We start from the raw sequence: 27,581 nt of genomic DNA on the forward strand, positions 1-27,581 counted from the left end.
CCGCAAGTTACGAAATTTCCGACGCCGCCAAGCGAAAAATTAACCGGACACCGGCTCGGCTCAGCGCGGTTAGCGTCGCAGGTATTGTTTGCGGGATATCGCAGTGAACTACCCCGAGAAGACTTTTCAGGTTTCCGACAAAGCGAAAAGGAGGTGGCAAGCAGGAGTCCGTACACGATTTATTCCCTGTAAGCCCTCGCCTAAGGGGCTTCCTTTGTGTTACACTTACTCCCGCTCGGTTGAGCCGAGAAAGCCTTTGCTGCGCAGCTTTTATCTGACTTATCAGTTACTGCCGCTCTCACGCCCGGACTAAGCCTTTCCGTTGTTTTAGGGTTCTAGTGAAGCACAGCACGAGTGAAAGTTTCTAGAACCGTTTTCTTTTCTTTTCAATTGCATCAGTACAACGCACATTCCGACTCCGCTGTCTCGCTGAACGAAACGTGTCATGACTTTCTTTTTTATTCGCCGATTTAGGCAGCCTCTGATGCTCGTGCGAAGGCCATGAACGTAGCCCTTGTGCGTTGAACGAGTACCCGGCCGCACCCGGACAAAGCTGTGCGCGTGCTCTGAAGCCTACACGCCGCCATAGGAGCGCGCACACACGTATCGGGAAAAGCTGGTGGGGATTCATGCTGCGCCTGCTACACACTTCGATCCTGGAAACCATATGAAAACAAACTCGGCGACACGGCGCGCTACTAGCAAATATTTTTTTTTTATTTAGGCATGCGCAATGCTATAAAATATCAATAAAATAAAAATTTTATTAAGGGACGGACATGCGCCAGTGGGGCTCTGCGGGTTGCACTGGCAACGTCCGCTTCTTTTGTGGTGGGTCACCCTCCAGCGCGACCGCACACGCTACGCAGCCGCAAATGAGGACATCAGTTATTTAGTGTATAACCCGGTTTGCCAGGTTCCCCAGTTTGACCGAAGCGCCAGCTAAGCGCTACCTAGTCGAACAGAGCGCGGCAACTTTGCCCTCTGCCCGGATGCAGGGGAAATGGGCGCGAATAGCAAGGTAAGGGAAAAGCGCGATATTGCGTGGCGGATAGGGGTCATTCGGGAAATGCATACGGGCGTCTTCTGCTCCGCCACAGAGGCGCCGGCCGTTCCCTTTGCATAGCGCTGTTCGCCAGAGCGGTTGCTTTTGTGCGCTGCGGTCGCAGAAGCAGCAGCAGCAACTGGGCCGGGCTGCCTCGAAAGCTGTTTGCACGCCGGTCATCTTTCGCTGACGGGTCTCTTTGAATCGGACGGCGCGGGGGTCGGCCGGCCTTGCAGGGCTCCTCCTAATGGGATTTTGGAATTGGGTTCTCTCTTGCCGCCATTTGCACACCGAGGAGGCTCTCTGCCGGCGTTCCGGCACTGTTTGCTGCTGCCCTGTCCCGGACGCGTGAAATGAATTGCCCGGACGCTCAGACGCGAAAGAGAGAAAAGGAGGAGTGCGAGTGGGAAAGGCGAAGGGCGCTTGGCTTTTCCGCCGTTGTGCACACTCCCCGCGCTCTGGGACCGCCCTGCCGGCGTTGAATATCGCCGGAGAAGTGTGCGCTCTGCGCTAGCCTCTGCTCGGGCACTTTCGTGAAGCGACAAGTGTATCAATCGGCGTGTTTTATTTCGCTCTCTGCGACGGCCGCGCTTTGGATTTAACGCTTAATCCTTCGTATTCTAGCGAAGTTACGAGTGCTTCAACCGTGCCTGTGTTGGATATTTCGCGTTCTCTTACGTGAAGCGGCAACTGTTTGGATACGCAGTGTGCGCTCTACTGTATCTCCTCATGCTCTTACGTGAAGTGCTTCAACCGTGCCTCTGTGCGTGATTTCGCGTTCTCGGGTGTTGGCCGGCGCTGTAGATTTCGAAGTGCCTCAACCGTTCGCCAGTCGCCGCGTAGTTGGAGCGGCTGTTTCTCAAACGTAGATCTACCGTTCACCCTACATGTGATCGGCTCAACCTTTGGCCCGGAAATTGCATTTTGTGCCCCGATGTTTTTCTGTGATAGCGCAAACGACCATGTTGCTTTCGTTCTTTTTTTTTTCTTCACTAGCGTTCCGTGCTGATGAAACGGCAGTTGTAACTCGCTAAAGTTTCGGCAGGCGCAATGATAACTGGCCTGAGTCCTTCAATGATTTACTACTGCTCGGACGATTTCCTCAGTCAGACAGGATGACCCTTTGGTGTGCGCTTCCGTTGCTAAATGTGTTGTTCCAGGGTTCAAATCTCTTGTGACCCCCCACCCCCCTTTTTCTTTCGCTGGCGACCGCTTAGGAAAGTGTCTGGATTGCAAATTCAGTGTACAGCTGACCAATTGCAAAGCGTGGGTGTTATTAAGCTTGTCACAGAGCCTTTGAAGTGATGACTATTGCATTCCTAATGACCAGTTTCCCAAAAGACGCTTCCAGAAGGAGCATATTTAAGCAGTTCTGCTCTCACTGTGTGAATTGCAAAACAGGTGAAAACAATGTGCTATGGTGGCTGTATTTGGCTTAAGAGTTAAGTGTACATTGCATGTGTTGCTGCGGACCAGCTTATTTATTTATTTATTTATGACATACTGCAGGCCCCACCCAGGACCCAAGCAGGAATCACTCAAATATAAACAAACCGACAACACAGGGTAAAATACAGTAACTTGTAAAAACATACTGTCTCAATTTTCAATATGTTCAATCCCATCAATGCTGCAGACAACAGATACAGGCAGATTATTCCAGTCGGATATGGTGTGTGGGAAGAAGGAAAATTTGAAGACGTTTGTCTGGGGCTGCAGCATTGAGGCATATATTGACACGGCTAAGACAGCAAAGATATTTAGATATGTCGATGATTACATGATTGTTACTAGGTCGGTGGAGCCAGAAGAAGTAAACCTTTTAGTCAAGACAGTTAAGAAAACATTTCTGGAGTGCTCTGACGGCTTGGAATTCACTCATGAATTACCAAATGATGGGTCCTTGCATTTCCTTGATGTGTGTTTTAATTTCTGTGGAACACGCGTGTGTTGGGCGTATCAGCCACGGTCAAAAAAGGCAATTTTGGATTATCGTTCAGCGCATTCGAAGATAGTGAAAAGGGGTATTGGCGTTAGCTGTCTTCGCGGTGCCCTCGAGAAGTCTTGTCAGCACCAAGTCGCCGATAGTGTTCAGCACCAAGTTGCACGTTTGAAAGATGCCGGCTTCCCTCGGGAAGTAATAGCAGCAGTGGTTGAAAGCCTATTGCGTGACGTCAAGTCAGGGGCACGGCGTCAAGGGCGAGATGAACCTCGCAAAGAAAGGAGGCCTGTAGTCGTCCCTTACGTGCACAATTTCTCCAACCGCCTTAAAAAGGTGGCGGGGAAATGTGGTGCCGACGTTGTGTTCTCCGCCCCATAAAAACTAGCACGAATGTGCTCTGCTGTGAATGGCGAGAAGAAGGGTAACCGAAGAAGAGGCATGCCATGCTGTTTGTTGGTTGCAAACAAGGTGTTGTATACGAAGTGCCTCTATCTGGTGGAAAATGCTATATTGGGCAGACTGGTAGGTGCATAAATGACAGGCTCTGGGAGCACCGTACAGCTGTTCAAGCGCTCGCTGCGGGGGGCCATTTAGCTGACCATTGCCGCCGCTGCCGGTGCGTTCCACACTGTGTTCCAATTTACGAGAAGACAGTAACATTGTGCTGTTTTAAGGACCAAGCCAGCCGTGAATTGTTTGAAGCGTGGTGCATCATGAAAGCCGGTGAAAAGTGTGTAAGCACGGCATCTATTAGTTCATCAAAAAAAGAAATAGATTATCTGGATGCGAACTTGCCACGTGCGTAACAAAATGCACCACTTGACCTTGTCTTTTTTCTTTGTGCTTTGAGCATGTTCACGCATGCGCCCTTCCTGTATATCTTTTGATGTGTGTAGTAAAAATTTCAGTTGATGTCTAGCGCTAGTCCTGTGTGGTCTCTACTTTTGTCCCGTCTTTACCGCGCTACTTGACCATGTTTCCCCAGAAACGCCTGCAGGCGCTACTCACCTAGGAAAAGCTGCTGAATATGCATGCGCCATTGATCAAAGCATTTGAAAGCCGTCCTGCTTCGTGTTGATTGTGCTAATTTTCCTGTTTCCACTGGCTGCTTTACCTGTATGTCACTAGCTAGGTACAGTACTACAGTCTCTAGTGCACCCACATGCATGTATTTTTGTGGCTGTGTTTCTAGGCGAGGCAAAACATTCCCACGAAATCGACATTGCAAGAAAGCCTGGGATGAGGCATCATATTTTATGTTTACTGGCTGATGTTTGTGTCTTTTAAGAAGCACAAGACCAGGAAAAGTTCTTGCACACATTCATATCCCTGCATCAGTGTTTGCTTCAGAAGAACGCTTCGACTAGTTCCACCAGTCATGTCTTGACATCCGCAATTAGTAATGTCACAAGTTGTCGTGCAGAACAATATATGGGGCAGCCGTGCCTGTTTTCACGCCACTTTGGGAATTTTCATGCACTAATAAAGTACTGCTGCTGCAAGTCGCATATTATTTGTATTCACAACACTGCAATTACCGATGCTGGCCAACTTGCTTTTGCACTTTAGTGTCTCTTTAGGCGTCTATAGTGTACCGTAAAACCATTAGGTCCCTCCTGGGCAGATGTACTGAACTATGCTCCTGCGCTATGTCGCTTGTGCATCCCAGTAGATTTACTTCCTCATTCTCTTTTTAAGCATAGCAGCAATTTTTGAGGTGCAAAAAGTGTCGAAACATGAAAAAGTTCAGTGTAGTTTTTTGTGCTTAAAATGAGAGCTACTGTATTTACTCTCATAATGAACCCTCCCCCCACTTTTCTTGTTGAGAATTTACTTTTTTGTCACTGAATAAAAAATGCAGCGGGAATATGTCTTATTTTAAGCATGGTTGCTGATGCTGTAGGCGATCACAGTAACGTGATATCGTGCTACAGTACGCGCAGAAATGCTAAAAATGCATTCCAAGAAAAAGAAATCTCATCCGTAGCCGGAGACGTGAGCGCGAATGCCGCGGCTTACAATTTAAAAATTGCGCGTTTGCGGTGCGCCACCTGTTGAATGCAAAACAAACCTTGCGCCATAAAAACGTTGCGGTGTGCGAAGTTCGAACAAAGCACCAAACGTACTCCGCACTCCGTCCCTGCTATTTGATGTTTAGGCTGGTTCTGCCGGCGTGCGAACAAAGCAGTAAACGTACTCCGCACTCCTCTGCTCTTGTTTAGGGCTCGTTCACGTAAGGCCCCTGGGACCTTACGTTCACGGCACCAGCAGCATCAGTGGCGTAGAGTTTGCTGCAATTTTACGGTTTTTTTCTAGTTCGACGGCGAAGTAGCAGTTAATTTCTTCAGCCGTTGTGACATGCGCGGGCGCGACCAGACTGCAAAGCCAGCGTCGATAACGTGGACGTGCTTCGTGCGGGGATGCGTACGCATGGCTGACTACTACGGCGAGGCAACCGTGCGTCGTGGATCGTCGACTGGGAGCCCCCAACCCAACGAGGTACTACCATAGATGCTCTTCGGCAGTGTCTTTATTTATTGTGGCAAGGTCCTCGGAGGCGTTGCCAAATCACCCCCCTACCCGACCTGGTAAAATCAAGACAGACTGATCAGTTGCAGTTGCGAAGCTACACCAGCGAGTTTTTTTTTTTTTTTTTTTTTTTTGGCTACGCATTTATTACAGTAGCGGTGGCTTAAAAATCTGGTTACTACTGATCACACTTGCTTCCGTCACGCTGAACAACGCCACGGGTCAATCATCGATGCCGCCGTCTTTCACGCTCAATTTCAAAGGGAAGAACAGCTGAACTTGGTCGTTGTATGTTCTCTTGGCCGAGGTGAAAGAACATATAGCTTAAATTACATTACATTGAGTTGGGCTGGGATTTTTTGACCACGATTTGAAGCACCCGTGCAAAAACAATCCGCATTTCGCTTCATGTTCAAATTAATTTATTTTTCCTTACGATTAAACAATATCAGAATAATGTGTGATGTAATTCTAATTCACAAACAAATAACGCTTCATAGTATGGTCCGAGCAAAAAGAGTCAAGCATGTGTGTCATGCTTTTAACATTTTCACAGATGAATGATTTTTAGCCAATTATCTCCTGCCCCCTTCGGTCTATAAAGGGGCACCCCTTGCTGAGGAGGAAAAAAAGACCAACTGAAAATGCTTTAAAAGAGGCTTTAAACTTGTCGTGTTATTACGTGTTGAGTGGATTTAAACGTAACCGAAATGTGGGAAGCATATAACTGTCCTATTTTGGAGAGAATTGTGTTATATGCAAGAGCATAACATGCAACTGTTCCGCTTCGATTTCGTGAGCGATTGAGCAAGTTTTTTTTTTTTTTTTTTTGCTTGGTACCAACACAAATTTTCCTAAAACGCCATTTTTCATACATGGGAAAATTAAGTGAAAGGCGAGTGCTAAACCTGTACAATTTCTTATTCCGCGAAGTAGATCAGAACATGACTTGGAGGCACATCTTTAATACAGTATGCGCATCACCTTGGAACTTCAGCATTTCTTAGTTGTCTGATTGTGAAACTTGTCAGATGAAGTGGGTAATTGAAGTAAAAAAAACATTTGCAGGTTACAGATTGCATATCTGGTTCTCAATAATATTCTCACAACTAAAATAATTCATAATATTACCGTTTAACACGTTTGTGTTTCATAAAATTGTAATTTAAGTAAAAAATATATTGCAGGTTAGTCACTGTATATCAAGCTTTAAATAATATTTTGAGAATTGAGATAATTTGTGATATTCTCTTTTTACAGGTTTGTGTTCCACAAGGAGTGAAGGTGTCAGCACAGAAGCTTGAACGAAACTGCCGGAAAGCATTCTACTACTGCTAAGCATTTGTAGATGTCAAAATTAGGAAGTCAAAAAAGCAACTCAGCAGAACGACCCATTCCTCAACTGGCCAGTCTCGCCGACTGCTGTCATCAAGCTGCATGAGGTGCTCAACCACGGGCTCGACTGCGCCGATGGGCTTCGCGTTCTAAAACCCACATCGGACAAAAGTGCCGCATTCTTCCGCTACTTTCAAGATGATACGACCCCAGCAGCCGCACTAGCTCCTCATAAAACGAAGCTGGCAAGGCAGGAGGACGGTGAGGGCCTGCTCGCTAGCAGCGCTGTAAATCCCCCAGTCAGCACCGTCTACCACTGGTTCTGCGGGTGGCGGAGAGGGCAGTATGGCGACGAAGGAGTGAGCCCCCTCACTAAGCTGGACAGAAGAGCACCAAATCACGTTGAACATTGTAAGTAGCTATGTACCCCAGCACACTCCATATATTGCTACTTTTATGTGACCTGTGCCAACGTTTATGCAAACATGGTATCTCTCTGTTTAATTTTCAGCTTCAAGCAAGCTATCATGCAGTGTAGACGGAAAGGTATCGCAGAAACTCTGTTCTGCAGTGTTGAATTCTCTAATTCGGGAGAAAGGCAGCGATGAGCACATGCACAGCCACGGCGCACTTAACTAGACTTGTCTGATGCACCTGTCCTAATGAAGATGGCACAGCCTGACTGAAAGCCTGTGCTTGTAAAACTACTTTTAAATTATGGCCCAGACGTTCATATGTCTCAGTACATACCTTCGCTCTACTATTTTTGTTCCACTTAGAAGGAATAAATGGGCGTGTGGTATTAGCCACAACAGTGCAGCTCATAATACATCTTTATACGTGGCACAGCTAACAGCAGCCTGGCGTGGGAGCAATGCGCAATTTGAATGAAATTCAATGTGAAGTGAATTTTCACTATTCACATTTGAAAATAATTCACTTGCAGTAATCTTTTGCCATTTACATTCGAATATATGTAATTCGCGGTTGGTTTCTACTATTCGTATTTGAGAATATTCGATCTGATTCACAGTCAGTTTTCACTATTCCTAACTGTTTACAGCATGTCTGGAGGGGGCATTCAGGAAGCTTGACTGGGAAAGCAAACACAGGACAACTCCCAAGAAGCCAGCACCAGCACACCCACAGGGCAAGGCCAACCGGTGGCAGCAGAGCCTGAACAGCAGCAGCTGCCTATGGATACCGAGCCACAGCTGGAGGCCCAGGGCTCAACTGGAAGCAGTCACCAACGTGAGGTGTGGCTTGTGCTCGTGCATTTATTTTAGCAAAGCCTAATAATTGTGACCCTTACTCCAGTTACTGGACACCTAGGTAGCAACTAGACACCTGAACAAGATCTGTTTCTCAGCAACACACTCCACTTTTGTAAAGAGCTACCTATTTTATAACCACGTGCATGCATTTTTTCAGGGGTCTCTTGTAGTAAAATTTATTTTTACGAAGGTACAATTGCAGGAGCTAAGTAGAAGAAGGCTACAGGATGCCAAAAAAGACACTCCAAAAATTAAGGCAATCCAACATGACTGCGTAGCATCATAGCAGAAGCAAGACGAACAAGTTTTTCCAATGCATGTAAAGGGGAGCAAGAATGAAGTAGTATTCATATGTCACAGCTAGTGTGAAATTTTGTATGCTGGCTGTCGTATGTCTTCCGAGGCCCTTTCTGACATAGGGAGGGTGCTAAGAGGAGGAGGAATAAACTTTCATTAAACAGCACTGTGCTGGTGTTAGGGGCCCCCACCAGGTGGGACAGTCTTCAGCCCAGCTTAAAAGAAGAAGTGTTAAACAGACTCTGCCAGGATCCAATCTCATACCATTAGATACATAGTCAGTTGCACAGTGCAAGTTTTTGAGATGTAAAATTTTACATTCTGATGTAAAATTTTACATTCTGGTCTTAATGTTTTTTCTGTGTGTTTCGCTGAATAGTCCTTGTATGCCACTAAGGCCCTGTGAATAAAAAGGTGCCTTGCGAAAGCGCTAGGTCAGGGGCTCTCAAGTAAGGCTTTGAGGAACCCTGGGATTTTGAAGAGGCGTTGCTTGGGTTCTGTGAGACTAAAGTGGCTATGGTGTTGTGCTGCTGAGCCCAAGGACATGGGTTCGATACCGGCTGCGGTAGCAATTTTCCTGATAGAAGTGAAAAGCGAAAGCGTCTGTGTGTCGAGATTTCGGCGCACGTTAACTCTTCCTAGCTGTTCCTAGGTGACCAAAATTAAACCCCAGCTGTCTCCACTACAGCGCGCCTCATAAGCAAGGTGTAGTTTCGGTACTTTAAACCTCGGAGTCAATCAATCAATCAGTCATTATTATGTAACTGAACATGGCACTAAACAAAGCTTTTTCTTGTGTTTTATTTAGTTCAATGAATGCATTAATGTTTGTGAAACTAATCTGTAAATACCTGCGTAGTATTCTCTGGTCCAAACTGGTTATCTAAGCTTGGCAGGGGAAGGTGAGTTCTGTGAACATTTTTCTGCCCTAATGGGTTTCCCGGTAGGCCCATAGTTGAATACCTACGGAACACCCTTATTACTTCAGCAGTGCAAAGAAGACAATAGTAAAGATAGGAGATGCAACAAATTTTGAGTAAATCTGTGGTATATCCTGAACAAATTTTTCGTAGGACACTGCAAAGCTGCAGAAGATCTACGAGGAGTGGTGGCGCCAGCCTTCCCTAGCTGCTGGCAACCCATATTATGCCACTGCCCTTCAGCAGCTGCTGCGGCAGATGCACAAGATCAGAAAGGAACCCCAGGAAGGAGCCTGCCCATGAAGGCAGGCTTCACCAGCGCCCGGAGGTGCGGCTGTACCGTCAAGGTCCAGCCCACAAGCATTGCCAGGCGTCGCCCTGGGGTCAACCGGGGACCAGGTAGAGTGCCTGCTGGCCAAGAGCTCGGCTAGCAAGAAGGTCAAGCGGTCCTCACGCCCTGAACCTCAGCGTCAGAGATGGGGTGCCGCACGCCAAAGCTCTCGGACTACAGAAGGGACAGAAGGCACCTAATAGGGTGCCCCTTGTGTGGGCCTCTCCATTTAGGGTTATGTTTTCTCCGGAGGTGTGTGAATGGCACTACAAGTCGTAAATGAATAGTGAAAACTCACGGGAAATAACTCCAATATTTTTAAATGCACATGTCTCGGCATTAAAGGCCAACTGCACTCAAATTTTTCTTTGTCCAAATAAGCAGTCTAAGCTCTTAAAATCACCTTGGTGAAATCCTGAGCTTTGCAAGCACACTGCACACTAGGTACCATCGTTCAAAGTAGCTCCATGCAGACGACGTTTGCACCTGGTGGAGAGTTGCCGAAACAAGTTCCGAGCTGCCTGTGACGGAGGTTGGGGAACCTGTCCCGTGAAGCTTGCATTTCTCCGGCGACTTGCAGGGCGCTCCGCCAGGTGCAGGGATGTGCTCGCCCGGGGTTTCTCTGCTACACCAGCGCGCTGTACCGCCGTCGCCATCACATGTTTAAACTAACCGCATAGGCAGGCGTATCCGCCATTTTTTTTTTTTCAATGTAAAAAAAAAGAAAGAAAGATGAGAAGCCTACAAACTATTCACGCGCTTGCGAATGTCTTGGTGTTAGCAAACCTCTTTTTACTTAAAAATAAAATTTTTACTCAAAGATAAAAATAGCGCGAAATGAGCACATGCCTTACATTTGTCATTCCTATTGCGTTTACCACAGAAAAAAAAAAAGATATTTTATAACTTTTTGGCCGCTTGCATCCCGCGTCCAATATGGGCCATATTTGGGCTGGCCCAACGCCACCTCTATCCTTTAGACCTTTTCAAAAGTTTGACGACCTAAATAGAGTTGTTGTACACGCGGCTATAAACGCTTGTGTGACTTTTGCCTCACTCGCTAAGTGAGCCAAAATCAGCCTTTCTCTAAGTAACAAATACATCAGCACAAATATCGGCCGTCGTCTTCGTCAAGTGCGAAAACTAACGAAACTTCTCCTCTCCTAAATAATAGACTAGATTTTTAAAAGTTCAATTCCCAAGTGAAGTATTTACTTTGAGCGTTAGATTTAGTTTATTTGAAAGTAAAATGTTTTCAGCAGCACCTGTCTCTGGTTAAAGTAGAAAACAGTGGCAGATAGGAAATGTTTTCGTGCTTTAGTGCATCATTTAGCTGTGGAAGCTGGCTTATCGTTTTAGATCCGTTTTATAATTCGTTTCCCGATGGGCAGCAAGGCAAAAAATACTGGGTTGATATTCACGAAGCTGTTTGCACATAATGTATGGTAAAAATAGTGATCGATCGCAGCCCGCGTGCGGTTTGTTCCCTTCAAAGAGAGAGACGTGATAGCTGAAGCGTCGGCTATAACAAAAGCTCCTTTTCGAAATCGTACGAGCATGTAGCGTTGTAAATCAGGGTCCGCTTTTTTAGTAAAATATGCTGTTGGGCTAGTTGGTTCATTGCTTAAGGAAAATCGAGCGCTACAAACGAGGACAGAAAAAACGAAGAACGACGAGACAGATGCGCTACTAACAACTGATTTATTCCAAGGAAAGACAGCGATATAAGTAGCTTGTCTACAAACGCACAAACATACACAAAGGATAATAGATCTGAAAAAGATACTATAAAAACAAAATAGCCACAGCTGAAGGCAACAATCACACCTTTTTATCGCATGTTGTCTAGGATCCGGTACTCCTTCGAAAACAGGGATAGCGATGCTCCACTGATACAGCCTGCGCTGTTTTTTTTTTTTTTTGATAAAATACGCTTCGCGCAGTTCTTGCGCCACGGTGTCACGACTCTTTCCGATAATGATTGTCTCTGTCAGTCTCGGAAGGCATCCTTTGCCACACTCGCGGTAGTGATGAGGCAAATGCGACCCGGTGCCATTCTTCATGGAAAGATCATGTTCCCTGAGGCGGTCATTTACGCATCGGCTGGTTTGTCTGATGTACACCTTACCGCAGAAGCAGTCATCGAAGTATCTCGGGAACACCTTGGGTATCGGCTAAAATAATTCCAATGCCTTGTTTTAAATTGCTTCCATTGTAATATTTGCAGTCGTGACTGAAATAGATGCTCCCATAGTGGTACCGAAAACTTGCCTGTAGAATTCGCTTTTGTGCGAGAAGCAAGCGTTAGACAGGCAAAACCGTAGCAAGGTGCAGAGCTCAGTGACATCGAACGGCGTGCGATACACTAATGTCATGTCCTTGTGGAGGAACTGCCTGGAAGTGGAGCCCTTGCTTGTGTCTTCAGAAAACGTGGTGTGCAGATCGCGCATGTGCAAGCAAGCAAGCTCAAGGGTGACTTGCTTAACATAAAGGATCCTCCCTCGGCAACGTTTCCCTGGTGTGGTCTACAAAATCCCATGCGCCGACTGCGAATCGGTATACATTGGTGAAAGCGGAAATTTCTGCCGGCGTCTTAAACAGCACAAAAATGACGTCACCAAGGGCCACACCGTGACGAATGCACTTGCAGAGCATGCCGAGAAGATGGGCCACAAGATAGAGTGGGACCACGCGCGCATCATAGCCGCGGAGTGGAGTGGATAAACTTTATTAAGACGAGCTTCAGGTGCCCGCCAGGTGGGGGGCCTCCTGTAGTCCGGGAAGCCCTGGTCCGCGCTGGCTGCCCTAGCCCTCTCCACCAGGATACGCTGGACTGAGAGGTCGGAGCTGGCCAGCTGGTCCGCCCACTGCTCGTACGTTGGGTGAGGATTTGGGGTAAGAGATGGGGTTTTCTGACACTCCCATACCATGTGGTACAGGGTGCCTGGTTGGTGACAGAAATTACACGTTGAGTAGTAGAGGGTGGGGTACATGGCATGGAGGAAAGGCAGTCGCCTGTGCTCTGGATAAATGGGGATGTGGTGGCGGGAAGCGTCGTCGTTCGTGGCGGTAATGGGCGAGGATGTCCGCGTATGAATTCAGAGTAGCGGGCTTGGGAGAGCGAAGGGGCTGCATGACTTCGCCTTCTTGAGAAACGGCCTGGTGTGTATGAACGCGGGCAGCGGCGTGTGCCGCCTCGTTCCCCTCGAAGGACTCATGTCCGGGGGTCCGGATGATGTGCATTTCCGGGAGCTGGTGCACACTTTGCAGAATTTTTAAGGCCGTGGGTGTTATTCGACCTAGCAGGAAGTTGCGGCAGGCGGATTATAGTGAAGTAGTCATTTCCAGTGGTGGCGGCTAGAGCGATGGCAAGTCCTTCTGCTGCCTCAATAGATGTCGTGTGTACTGTAGCGGCCGTCAGTTCTGCACTGTTGGCTCCGGTGACACTCACGGCATGTTCCGGTTGTTGGTGGTATGGAGAGGCATCCGTGTAACGAGTACAGGGAGAGTTGGGGAAGCATTTTCTAAGGGCTCGTATCCGGAATTCTCGGCGTGCCTTGTTATAGATGGGGTGCATATTTCTGGGAATGGGTGCGATTGTGATGTACTGTCGGATGGTTAGAGGGATGCGTTGCCTCTGTTCGCATTTTGGGGGAGGCCTGTAGCCGAGCCGGGTAAGTGTAGCCCTGCCGGTTGGCGTGAGCTTAAGTCGCGTGAATTGGGAGATGCGATGAGCTTCTTCCAGTTCCTCCCATGTATTATGGATGCCGAGCTGCAGAAGTTTTCTTGTTGCTATTTTTGGAGGCAGTCCAAGGGCGGCCTCGTAGGCCTGGCGTATGGCGATGTTTAGCTTTTCTTTCTCTGCGGGTTTCAGGGCCAAATACGGTGGCGTAACCTGGCTAATAAGGAGGGCGTGAATGATGCGCAGGGTGTCAGCTTCTTGTAGCCCAAGTCGCTGACGGGAGATCCTGCGGATGAGGTTAATGAGCTGGTCAAGAGTCCGTTGCAAGGGAAGGATAGTCTGAGCGCCTGAGCCATCTTTTGGTATGGTGAGGCCTAATATGCGTAGGAGTGGGACATTGGGGAGGCGTTGCTCATTAATGGTAAGTTCTGGATCTGGTATGGGATCTGGACGCTTCTTATATGTCCTTTTGCACAGGGTTAGAAGGGCAGATTTTTCGGGGGCACAATCGAGTCCTCGGGCTTTCAGGTATTGTTGGGTGACCTGAATGGCTGCTTGAAGTGCATCTTGCTGGTCGCCCGGAGATCCAGTGGGGACCCAGAGCGTTAGGTCGTCCGCGTATATTGCGTGGCGAAGATTCGGGATGGCTTTTAGTAGGGGTGGCAAGTCTTTCATTATGAGGTTGAATAGTAATTGGGATACTACCAACCCCTGCGGAGTGCCCTTTGGCAGGGTTTTAAATGCGTCGGATCGACGGTGCCCGATGCCCACTGTTGCTGTGTGCTGGTTTAGAAAGGAGACAAAGTATTGGAATGTGCGCTCGCCACAGTTTGTAGATGCGAGGCCTTGAAGGATGGCTTGGTGAGAAACGTTGTCGAATGCCCCCTTAATGTCAAGGGCCAAGATGGACCGCTTGCTGTGGCTATTAAAGTCGTCCAGCACTTCCTCCTTAAGCTGAAGTAGTATGTCTTGGGTTGACAGATGTGGGCGGAAGCCGTACATCGTGTCAGGGAAGTAGCCGTTGTCTTCAACGTGGGGCGAGAGCCGGTTGTAAACCAGGTGTTCAAACAATTTGCCGACACATGAGGTCAGAGGAATAGGCCTCAGATTCTTGGAGTTCAAGGGTTTGCCGGGCTTGGGGATGAAAGTGACGTCTGCGTGTTTCCACTGTGGGGGCAAGGAACCCGCCAGCCAGCACTCATTGATGTAGACTAGAAGATTTTCTAGGACGGCATGGTCGAGGTTTCGCAATAATTTGTTAGGGATTTTGTCTCGACCCGGAGTGGTGTTTCGGGTGAGGTTGTAAGCTGCCGGCTCGATTTCAGCAATGGAGAACGGCTCATCCATTTTGGGATTCGGATCGCCTGTGTAGTCAGGTGCCTGGGTGGGTTGGACGTGAGGTGGGGGCGCCAAGGCTTGCTTAATAAGTTCGTCCAACAAGTCTTCTTCTGTGCCCGGGTAATTGTGGATTAATCGGCGAAGCTGGTCTGCTGCGACCGCCTTATATTCACCGGGGCCCATTAGGGAACGGAGCAGGTACCATGTGCGGCAGGTTCCCAGCGTTCCTTGCAGCTTGTTGCAGAACTGCGTCCAGTTGTGCTGGCTCAGCTCACGGGCGTACACTTCAGCTTCTGCCGTAATTTCCGCAATGCGGATCTTCAGCTTGCGGTTCGTCTTGTTCTTTTTCTACCGCCTGATTAGCCCTCTACGGGCGTCCCAGAGGTGGAGGAGATGGGCATCGATGGCTGGGTTATCCTGCGTAAGAGAAAGTTCCTTGGCGTGTTTTCTTGCCTCTTGAATGAGCTTGGTAGTCCATTCCTCGAGACTGTTATCCGATCAGCGGGGGTGGTTTCTCGGAAGTTCTTCCAATTTGTTATGCACGCAGTGCCAATTTTTTGGCTGCTCGCTCTTTGATGGGAGATTTGTGACTGAATTATGTAGTGGTCGCCGGGAAAGAATTTCGCAACGAGGCTCAATCTTGAATCGCTAATAATTCAGACAACAAGCAACGCAATCAACAGATCATCTGGCACTCTAAACCATGTGTACTCCCGTACATTACGTCATGCGCTCAACGCTACTTAGGAGCCTGCGGCTAAGCCATCAATCCATTATGAACAAGGGATCCATACGGATCCCGAAACGTCAATTTTGTTGCAACATTTATACAAATGCCTTTACCTGACCAGATGGCATTCCGTCGAACTCTCGACAAAGACAGAGATTGGCTTATAGGTTTATAGATGACACAGCTACACTCTCACACCTACCGACAGTGCTACTTGGGAATGCCACATCAAAGGGAACATTAAGGCGTCTCTCGCAGCAGAGCGCACATGCAGCAAGCTACTCTGTGAAGCACAGCTCAATGGGTAGGCCACGCATCACACATAAAACAGCAACTGTATGTCACAGCTTTGCTTGTTAATCATCTGTACAGACTGTGTAGGTGAATTTTTTTGCCAATGCACTTAGTGAGAGATGTTGCTGTGCTTTGTTTGTGTGGGTGCTGCTACAATTGCTGAAGTTGTTAATGTGAATGTACTGAGTGATAGGAGTATGCATATGACTGAAGTTGTGTTTTTATGGTTCGCATAATGCCACCTTTTTAAGGCTAGGACGCAGGCTCCTGCTTGTGATTCTTGCTTTTGATGTTTTGTACTTGCATATCTTTGTGGTGCAAACAAATAAACTTTGTTGCAAGTCAAGCACTTGTCGTGTCCTTCTTTCAGGCCTGTGGGCAGCAGAAATGCCACAAGGTGTAATATGCGCAGAATGTAGCTCACTCATTTCAAGCACGAAGAACTACACTGAACTTTTTCATGTTTCGACACTTTTTGCACCTCAAAGGTTGCTGCTATGCTTAAAAAGAGAGAAAGAGGAAGTAAATATATTGGGATGCAAAAGCGACATAGCACAGGAGCATAGTTCAGCACATCTGCCCAGGAGGGACCTAATGGATTTACGGTACAATACAGACGCCTAAAGAGACACTAAAGTGCAAAAGCAAGTTGGCCAGCATCAGTAATTACAGTGTTGTGAATACAAATAATATGCCACTTGCAGCAGCAGTACTTTATTAGTGCATGAAAATTCCCAAAGTGGCGTGAAAACAGGCACGGCTGCCCCATATATTGTTCTGCACGACAACTTGTGACATTACTAATTGCGGATGTCAAGACATGACTGGTGGAACTAGTCGAAGCGTTCTTCTGAAGCAAACACTGATGCAGGGATATGAATGTGTGCAAGAACTTCTCCTGGTCTTGTGCTTCTTAAAAGACAAAAACCTCATCTAGCAAACATAAAATATGATGCCTCATCCCACACTTTGTTGCAGTGTCGATTTCATCAGAATGTTTTGCCTTGCCTACAAGCACAGCCACAAAAATGCATGCATGTGGGTGCACTAGAGACTGTAGTACTGTACCTAGCTAGTGACTTAGCGCATACAGATAAAGCAGCTAGTGACAGCAGGGGATTATGAGCACAATCAGCAGGAAACAAGACGGCTGTGAAATGCTTTGATCAATGGCGCAGGCATGTTCGCGTAGCAGCTTTTCCTAGGTGGTGCCACTGCGGGCGTTCCTAGGGAAGCTTTGCCGATGTCATAATGCCCTGCCAGCAAAGAGATGGGGCTGGGTGGCCTATTTTGCTGTACGCCGCCACACCAAGGTAGCATTAGGTAGAATGTAACAGAATGATAGAACGTAACTTTGAAAAGTGAAGGGTAATCAGAAAAGTTTTTAAGAAGGCGGTAACAACTGAATAGTCGGGCTTGGTTTGCTCTGGGCGCTTTGTGACGTGCCCTGATATGTTTCCAAAAAGCGAAAGAGAAAAAGCCAGTTCGATGAATAAAAGAAAAGGCTTTGAAAAATTGTGGTTTTTCTGGCAGACCAACTTTTACAGCCAGTTCAGCACTGTTAGCTGGCCTGCAGCAACACATGCATGTACACTTCACTCTTAAAAGAGTGTCTCGTGCGCAAATTCAGCGTACAGCAGACCGATTGCAAAGCGTGGGTGTTAGCAAGTTTGTCACATAGCCTTTGATGTGATGACTATTGCATTATAATGACCAGTTTCCCAAATATGCTTCCAGAAGTGAGCATTTTTAAGCAATTCTGCTCTCACCATGTGAACTGCACGACAGGTGAAAACAATGGCTACCGTGGCTGTAGCCAAAGAAAACGGGGGCGAAATTTGATTAAGCACCGGACAACACATTTAGCAACGGAAGCACACACCAAAGGCCACAATGAAGACATGAGGAAACGTAGAGCGCTGAAATTTACAAGACGACCACAGAATAAAGGGACAAACGAAACGCTTGGTGTGATTCGTTTGCTCCTTTATTCTGTGGTCGTCTTTTAAACTTCAGCGCTCTGCTTTTCCTCATGTCTTCATACCAACTAGCCCAACACCCAAGCTTTACTGAATAACTCAATTAAAGGTCATCCTGCCTGATGGAGGCAACGCATGTGAGCAATAGTAAATCACTGAAGGACTCTGGCCAGTTATCATTCCGCCTGATGAAACTTTAGGGAGTTCCAATTGCCGTCTCGTCAGCACGGAACGCTAGAAAAAAAATATATCTGAAGCAACACGGTTGTCTGCACTATCGCAGAAACAATCAGGGCAATTTTCGGGCCAAAGGTTAAACTGATTCCATGTAGGGATGTAGGGTAAACGGTGCAGATCCACGTTTGACAAACAGCCGTTCCAACCACGCGGCGATTTGCGAACGACCGAGAGCGTGAAATAGAGCAATAGTAAATCACTGAAGGACTCTGGCCAGTTATCATTCCGCCTGACGAAACTTTAGGGAGTTCCAATTGCCGTCTCGTCAGCACGGAACGCTAGAAAAAAAATATATCTGAAGCAACACGGTTGTCTGCACCCGTGGTCTGCACTATCGCAGAAACAATCAGGGCACAAAATGCAATTTTCGGGCCAAAGGTTAAGCTGATTCCATGTAGGGTAAACAGTGCAGATCCACGTTTGACAAACAGCCGTTCCAACCACGCGGCGATTTGCGAACGGCTGAGGAGGCACTTGGAAATCCACAGCGGTGGGCAACACCTGACAATTAAAGGTTGACTTTATAACTTTTACAGCGGCGGTCGATCACCACAGGGTGAATGGTGTAGATCTAGATACACGCTCGAGAAACAACCGGTTCATATACACGGCGATTGGCGAACGGTTGAGGCACTTCGAAATCTACAGCAGCGGGCAACGCCTGAGAACGCGTAATCACGCACAGAGGCACGGTTGAAGCACTTCACGTAAGAGCATGAGGAGCGGATGCGGTAGCGCACACTGTGTATCCAAACCACGACCGGCTGTCGTGACCCAAACCACGACCGGCTTGATCCAAACACTTGCCGCTTCACGTAAGTGCATAAGCGGCGGGAAACACCTGTTGAGAACGCGAAATCCAACACAGGCACGGTTGAAGCACTCGTAACTTCGTTAGAATATGAATGATTACGCGTTCAATCCACAGCGCGGCCGTCGCAGAAAGCGAAATACAACATGCCGATTGAAACACTTCACGTAACATAAGCACAGGCTAGCGCAGAGGGCACAGCTCCGGCGGCTCCGGCAGGTCCCAGAGCGCAGGGAGTGTGCACAACGGCGGAAAAGCCAAGCGCCCTTCGCCTTTCCCACTCGCACTCCTCCTTTTCTCTCTTTCGCGTCTGAGCGTCCGGGCAATTTATTTCACGCGTCCCGGACGCGTGACCGGAGCCCGTCAGCTTTCTTCTCTCTTTCCCTCTTCGCACGCTGTGGAAATATCGCGCGGCAGCGCAATTCTCACGGCGAGAGCCATTGTCATGGTCTTTGAGAAGGGGTCGGCTCGCGCTCGCCAACGCAGAGGAGGGCTGCGTCGTTACGCGCCATGATCGCGCAGCGGTGATTTTTCCTTTCCAAAACAATTCCCAAGTGCTTAGAACTGCACTCCTCGTCAGCATTTGCGCTACTCGTCACGGTTCCTCTGTAAACATCTGCACGGCGTTCAGAGCTACCTGCCTCTTCGTTGCGTTTCTCGCTCACTACAACAACGATATCCCGCACATGACAGGGGACCTTATCGGCTGTTTCCACTACACCCCCTCGCCCCCCGCAACCCACCTGAGCAGCGACACCATCGTTTTCACTGCGGAGCTCTTACGGGCTAACTCCCCCTTTTTCTAGAGGGTTCGGGCGGTCGGCGTCTCCTGTCTCCTCACGTAGTCACGGTACCAAAACACCGGGACACTCGTTCTCCAGTGCCTCGAGCTATACCGTCATCACCACCAGCCTACACTCTTAATCTGGTTCCATGTAAGTTCCAGTAAAAGAGGGTGATCCACATATTTTATGTGGATCCGAACGAAAAAATAACTGGAACTAGGGATATAGGTGGATCTTATCTGGAACCGTCAACTTGTTTTCTTTATGTTTGTGGTTTTTATCTGGAACCGAAAAAATGGGGTCATGTGATGTCGGCGGTTCCGGTTACTGTTCCACTTATGTTCCAGTAAACGGTTGTGGAGAGTGCGTTTATATATTTTTTGCTCGTGTCTTGTTCCACATAACTCGTGCACGGCAATGAAGTATGCACTCTTCATGCATCAACTGGAACAATGAACCGCATGTATATTTGGTGCTTCTTGACCGAAGATGCACTTGCGTGTTTAATATACACGCGCACACCGCATATTATAATGAACTTCGCCGACATCTATGAAACTGCCTTGCAGCAGTTAACTTTCATAATACGGCTAGGTGTAGTTTTATTGATGTCCTTTGACAGAAAACGAAATCGCACTTCTTTGTCAACGCCGCACGAAGCATTAAAAATGTCGAGAGAAGGCTATCTTAGGGAAAAGAAGAAATTGCAGGAACCCATTTTCAGGTGTTCTGTGGCACTCAAACAGCTTTCGTGAACATCTTATTTTTCTAATTTGAGGCGTGAAGTACAAAATTACCAGTGACTTGAATGTGAGAAGGACTAAACGTCTTCCCTTTCCTCATCTGCCGTTCGGGCGAAGCCATAACTGCTATAGTGCTGAATAATTCGTGGTGCTTTTGTGAGCACCTTCATAACGAAATACTTGCTGAGGCTATTACATGTTATGCATCTGGTTTACAAACCTTCGAAGAAACGGCAGTTTTTGTTCAACTCTCAGTCATCATATCGCTGTGGTGTAGTACGCGCTCAATGGTACTTAGTCCACGTTACTTATGTTGTGATGGGGTACATACATAATGGTAACAGACTGCGTCATATCTTACACCGCACACATCATGCTACGCATGCAGTTATATGCTTAGAAATTCGTTTTTGTATTTTGTCTCGTCTCGGCTATTATTTTCACAAGCAAAAACGAAAGCCTCTTTGCAGGAGGAGAACGACACAAAACCTGCAGAACTAAATCTACCCCGCGGCATCTGCCTTACATTCTATATATTTATACTGAAATGGCATTCTTATTTCAAATTATTCATTGCAGTATCGGGAAAATCTGCAGTGTTACTCTAATGTTGTTACTTGCCATAGCAATTCAAGTTCACCGAATGACCTGCCTTCTCCTGCTGGTCCCCCCGTTCCTCTTTTCCTGCACTATTGGTGTTCATGAAGAAAAAACTGCTTGAAAACGGGCAGATGTATTATTACTCGCTTATTAGCTATGTCACACTGGATTCACTATACGGAAGTAGTTTTCTATAACGTGGGTATCAAAGAGCGTCGCAGTATATATTATTTGTATTGGAAAGGCTTGTTGTCAAGACAACGCAGTCAATAAAGAAGCGTCGTTTTGTTTTCACTGCAAAGAACGAAATAAAGCTGTCATCAAAGTTTATGCACACATACCGCACGCGCTCACGGCCCGCGGAGAGAAACAACTTTAGCCCAACTAACGTGTTAAATTGGCTAATATCTGAGCTCTTTGTTCCAGCCTCAGAGCCGCGTAGACGTCCGCTTAGAGGCCTACTCCCATTTTCCGAAGCAAATAAAAGCGATCAAGGGTGCCGAGTTTGTGATCTCTTCCGCGGACTGGTCACTGGCTACGGCGTGCATCGCCTAAGCCACGCAGGAAGAAAAAGTTGGCCGAAACCATTACGAAACGACCGCCACTTCAGTGCGGCATGCCGTGCGCATGCGTTGACAGCCGCAAGGCAGCGCCGCTTGCGTTGATGCAAGGTATAGTGAGATGGCAAAGGGTACAACGACGATGAGGGAAAAACGGGACTGCGTGAACACTTTTAACGACCGCAGCGCCCCTACGTCTCAACGTTTACGTGAGCTAGTTTTTGTTCTCCCGAACGCAGCGCCACTAGTGGCGTTGCATAGCGGTTTTCTCGACTGCTCGCGTTATGCGCCTGATGTACTAGATTAACTGTCGGTCAGACTGGCGGGAACGGTTACCAGTTCGGTTGGGGCGTGAAACTGCGGATTTCTTCATTTCTTCGGGCTGCATTTACTGTTCGACGAAGTGAAGGTTTGCCAGGAGACGCAAAAAAAGTCAGTGCTGCTTATTTATGTTCTGGTAACGGTTGTTGTTCATTGACTTGTTCCTTACTGCGTCCGATAAACGTGCCGCTCCGCTGCCCTATTCGATGCGAGAAACGTTTGCGGCCGTTATTCACTTTAAGCTTGTGTGTTTGTGGGTCGGAGTCGGCTTGACATTTCTAACTGCGTACGTTAGCTAGTGCTATTTAGAAAGTTGCTGGTGTGCGCATTTCTCGAGTCTGCATGTCCCCTTATGGTGTGGTGTTGCTTAGTTGCATATTGACGGTTGCTGTACGTGTCAGCGGTACTGAATCTTCTCGGGTTAGTCGCACGCCATTGTCTCGCGCGCACACACTGCACAACTTGTTTGTCAGAGCGTCTGTCTTAAGACCTATCGGCATTTTCAAACTTTCGTGTTAAAGGGACACTGAAGTGATATGTAAACATTGCGGGATTACTTGCTCAAATTATAGTCCGGGGTCCCCAGGCCATGTTTCAACCACCCTGGGCGCGTTTACGCGATTTTATATAGTAGAAAAATTAATTCGAAAATGCTGTCCTCCTCTCTTTACGCTCGCCCATTTTCTGCGGCGTTTTCGTGTGACGTCGCGAGGAGCCGAGCTCGCAATTGGCTGCGCTACTTCACGGCTCCCCGGCCTTCAGACAGAGTCAGTCGGCCCAGCGTTTCGTCCGCCGGCCGCCGACGGGTCGTCGCAATTCGTTCGCTCAGTTGAAACGAAGCCAGGACACGTTGGTGAATGGAAGAATCTGCCTTTCTTTACTTGGTTGGTTTGTACACTGTATCTAGCTCCAAGTCAAGGTCGCTTCACACAAGCGCTGCACAAGCGCACATGCGACGCTTCGCTGACTGGTACGCCAGTAGGAAAATATAAGGCCTCTTGAATGCGCGAGAAGAGTCAGCGAAGTCAATATAGGTACTAAGGAAATAAAATCAACTGATATTTTTACCTTACAGCGTAAAACTAGGGTGCGGGAAGCACTTTTTTGCGCTGGGCGAACAAGCACAGCGGTCAGCAGCACGACTACGCATCTGCGGACGCTTTTCCGTCTACGAAATGCAATTGCTCGACGTGAGCTATTGTGGAAACTCGGCCGACGCTTACTGCACGAGCGCAATACAACAAATAGTCACCTAAGCTGCTTGAAATGCCAAAACTAAATAAAAGTGTAAATTGGTTGTACAATATATACCCTATATTACCAAGGCCAGCGAGCCCGAGACTTCAACAGCGTTTGTGCGAGAGAAGATCGAATAGGCGGGTTTGGACAGAAGGATCGAAGCGCCGAATTCCTTTATGAAATGTTAGAAGGCCGTGAAATGGAAGACGTTGCTGACATTGCGTCAAAAGAAAACTGTTTAAGATTTACGCATTTCCAATGCGCTAGCCACGCTCGCCTAGACAGAGCTTAAGTGAGCCTGAACCTGGTGTCAATGTGTTCGAACTACAGCGTAAAGGATGTATCTTTCAGTGATCATTGTCTCGTGTCCTTCGTGGTAGGCGGCAGAAAAAAGGATAAGAAGTTTTCTTGGCAACTGTGGAAAATAAACTGTAGATTATTGAAAGATTCAGGGTTTAAAGAAAAAGTAGAGAAAATTTTCGTCGAACACGAGAGCGCAGTGGGTCCTTCCTGGGCAGAAAAATGGGAACTAATAAAGCAGGACGTAAAGTTGTGTGCAATATCCAGGTCAACCGCATTAAGACGGATAGAAAGAGCAGCGGAAAAAAAAATTGCGCAACAATCTACACCAGTTACTTGTACTAGAGAGCGAAATGCCGGGTTTATTTGGCGAAGATATAGCAGCTATAAAAGGCAGTTCGCTATCAGGGAGTTCGCTATAAAGTTCGCTATCAGGGAGCCACAGTGCGGGCCCGTGGCGAAAGATTATTAGCTGGGGAAACACCCACTAAAAGGGCGTTAGGCGATGAAAGAAAATATGCACCAAAAATGAAATTAAGGAAATAGTTTTTCACGGAACACTTACAAGGGAAGGAAAAAACATAGAAAAGGCATTTGTGGAGCATTATGAGAAACTGTTTGGTCATAGTGCTCCGCGAATGGAAGATTTCAAAAGAGAATTTCTTCCGTTGATACCACAGTTAGAAGACGACGTGAAGGAAGGCTTAGAACAGCCGCTTACACTCGGCGAAGTGAAAAAAGCAATTGACGAATTGCAGGGGGCTAAAACGCCAGGACCGGATGGCATAAATGCGGAGTTTTACAAGGCATTAAACAATAGAGTTTCAGTTATTTTGCTGAACGTTTTTAAAGAAGCATATGCGAATAATAGTTTCCCGGTGTCATTTTCCCGGACATATACGTTTCTATTACCCAAATGTGATGATCCGGTTAAACTGTAGTCAGTTAAGGGCTACCGCCCGATCACGTTAGCGAACGTTGATTATAAAATACTGATGAAAATTTTAGCGAAAAGGTTGCAAACAGTCATAACGTCCTTAGTTGGGCCACATCAGACGTGCGGCATTAGGGGACGAAGTATCGTCACCAATATCCATGTTGCTCGGAGTGTGTTGGAATGCTGTGATTTGATGTGCCGCCACGTTGCGATAATGCAGACTGACCTTTAAAAAGCCTTCGACAGAGTGTGTCACGAAGTGTTATTCTGTATTACGAAACAAGAAAATGTGGGGGAAGTGCTATACAATGGAGTGCATATGGCTTACCAGGGGTGTACCACGCAGTTAGTTATAAACAAAAAGGTCAGCAAATGCGTACCTGTGTTATCGTCAGTTAGGAAAGGTTGTCCGATGTCGCCACTCCTTTTTTAGCATGTTTTTAGAGCCTTTTTGTTTAAAAATAATCCAAAGTAATGAAGTTAGGGGATTTAGTTCGAACTCAAGTGAAGTGCGGTTGTTGACTTATGCGGACGACGTGGCAGTGTTTGTTACAGATAAAGAGAGCGTGCAAAAAGTGACAAAGATTACAAAAGATTTCTGCGCACAAACCTGTAGTGCTGTAAACTGGGAAAAATGTTCGGGTCTGTGGCATGGAGTATGGCCCACCAAACCAGAGTTTTTTGAAAACATCCAGTGGTTTCAGGTACCGAAAAGATATCTTGGCGCTCCGCTGGAGTGCTACCAAGATAGTAGCAAGCATTGGCAGGAAGAAGCAGTAAGATTGCGTGAAAAAGCAACGAGGTGGGGAGGCCGCAACCTATTGATGTTCGCTCGTGCCACTGTCTGCAACATGTTCTTCCTGGCAAAGCTATGGTATGTGATTCAAGTAATACACTGTTCGCGAGTAAATGAGCAGAAAATGCACCGTATTTTTGCAGTATTCATCTGGGGTTCCCAATGGGAAAGAACCAGCCGTACGAATCTCTTTCGTAAAGTTCGAACGGGAGGGGTGGGCTTATCACACCTGTTTTTGCGACAACTTGTTAGCAGATTTATGTTTCTTCGCGATGCGAGTGATACCTTTCTGCGCACATTTCTACAAAGTGTCTTGGTGGGTTCACTCCCGCAGTTTGTTGTTTCCAGTGTTGATGAACGTTACACATTGAAAGGTTACCTGAAGGAAACCGTTGAATCTTTAAGATTCCTCTGTGTAAGGTTTTCCCTTGAATACCTTTCAAGTGTTTCAAGAAAACGTCTGTCAGAGGATCTTAGAGATGTTCTTTTTCCAGTACCGCTGTACAGAACTATGTACCGCATTGGGCCAGGGCAAGATGTACTGTGTCGCGTCAAAAAGATGGCCGTCCCAGCATGTATGAAAACATTCTTTTTTAAGCTTCATTCGGGAACTCTTCTAGTCAAAACATGAATGGCTGAAAAAGGGTTGTTTGTGCCATGGACAACAGTTTGTCTTTTGTGTAAAAAACCCGAAACAATAGACCACGTTTTCCTAGACTGCTGGGATGCCGTCTTTTTTTGGGACGTTCTTCAGCGTACCCTGAAAAAAGACTTGCCTGTGACACCACATGGAATCCGTTTCATCCCCGTAGACAAACATGACAACGTGCCGTATGACCTGATAATGATTTTGGACCTACACGCCATCTGGCTGAGTCGTATGGCGGTGCGCCACTCTGACGCTGACGCGAAGATTGTCAGCAAGTACTTTGCTCAGAATGTCAGTATGCTGAAGGAAGTAATTAATATGCAGTGCCCGGAGCTTACGTGGCTACCCATTTTGGAGGAATTGTCTTCCTTCGATGTTTATAATAGTTTTCGCCAACCGAAGTTCGGCGAGCGGGTTTTAAACCGACAATGATGCGTTTTAGAACAGCATTGTAGATATTGTAGGGACTGTTTGTTCAATGTGCAATAAAAAAAAAGCCCCGTGGCCGAGTGCTCTGGGGCGCTAGTTATGTCACTGCAAGTATTTTGCAAGTCTCGAGTTCGAATCCCCACGGGTACGTGCTTTTTTTGTAAGTTAACTTTTTCGTTTTCCGCCGATGTTTTCTATATTGAGTTCACCTCTTTTTGGGCCGCAACGTTCATGCCTCCACGAACTAGTTCACAGAACGCGCGCAGGCTGGCACTGGCGCGCTAGCGAGTTCTCGTTGGCGTGCTGTTGCCATAAGCACCGACTGCTTGCGGGCAGTGGGCACAGGCCAGAATGAACAGACCCTTGGCCTGGTGCGAACACGCTTTTTACGGTACAGGCATGAGTGAGGCAAGCTCCAAATATGGGGGAAAAGCGCATGACATTTGGGCGTCTGCGGGTACGCGGAGGGCGTCCATGCACTGCGTAGGCCTCGGCTAGTGAATGCTACGATTCCAAGCCGTCCTGGGAGGCTCATCTTTATGCATTTTTACAGGTGACAACATGGCAGAAGCGCGGTACGATGATTACTGAGTTATTGAGAATGCCCATCCAACAACGCCACCGGTTGTGTTTTACAGAACCGAAACCGAAACCGAAACTTGTTCGGTTGCTCACCTTGGGCATCGTCCAATCACGGTGCGGCTCCTCCTAACGTCACAGCTTTAGTTGTTGCGGCCGCCGCAAACCGCGCATGGTAGTTTTTCTTCTTTCGCGCTTTGTAAAATAATTACCGATTTGTCAACCGGATAAACGATGAAAAGTGTGCTAATTTGAGCCAGTCTACGCAGTGCAAGCAAAAACGGGAGCTTGACAAATTCGCTTCAGTGTCCCTTTAACGGACGTGAGGCAAGAACACAACGTGGGCGCAATACTTGCTAACAACAATTTTATTGAGAAAGCAATCAATATAAAATAAAAGGCAAATACTACGCTCCTGCGCAGAGTTAACGCGTCGTACATTATAAAAAACCGTGAAAAATATGAAAGCAATATTCATCATGCTTCGACCCGAGTACCTCACGAGGCACTCTTACCCTGGTATTCTGAGTCCTTCATTTACTCGAGCTATTAGTGGAGGAGGTCCTGGAAATTGATTTATTCATGCATAAGCACTGCGCAATCCTTCCTTCGGCCGAGTGGAGGGAGCGAATTGAGTGGAGGAGGGACTCAGAATTCGGCCCTTATTCCTCTTATCCAAATGCAAGAAGCGCTGTTATCAAGTATATTGCCAAGGGACATTCCATTCCTGTCATTCCTCAACGTCGAACCTACCTCCAGGTGACTGTATCGAGTAACCTATGGGTGCAACATAAAGGTAACGTTATCAGAAGTGTTTCAGCGTTTCAGACAGAAAACCCACTAGCAAAACTTATCAAACTTTACCGCAAGGAAAATTACGAAAAAAATTTCGGCTGACC

The 27,581-nt window shown here is 47.2% G+C and overlaps 1 protein-coding gene across 1 annotated transcript; it reads left to right on the forward strand.

Annotated features, from left to right (window-relative positions):
* The first annotated feature begins 1,003 nt into the window (after positions 1 to 1,003).
* Positions 1,004 to 16,582, forward strand: LOC144144874 (uncharacterized). The gene is made up of 4 exons (XM_077676363.1): positions 1,004 to 1,021; positions 6,878 to 7,262; positions 7,915 to 8,102; positions 9,496 to 16,582. Exons 1-4 carry the CDS (start codon positions 1,004 to 1,006, stop codon positions 9,643 to 9,645), a joined length of 741 nt encoding a protein of 246 aa, XP_077532489.1. The 3' UTR covers positions 9,646 to 16,582.
* The last annotated feature ends 10,999 nt before the right edge of the window (positions 16,583 to 27,581 follow it).

The sequence above is a fragment of the Haemaphysalis longicornis genome, unplaced genomic scaffold (genome assembly GCF_048455015.1).
Source record: "Haemaphysalis longicornis isolate Haplotype H1 unplaced genomic scaffold, Haemaphysalis longicornis Haplotype H1 scaffold_7, whole genome shotgun sequence".
Taxonomy (NCBI): domain Eukaryota; kingdom Metazoa; phylum Arthropoda; class Arachnida; order Ixodida; family Ixodidae; genus Haemaphysalis; species Haemaphysalis longicornis.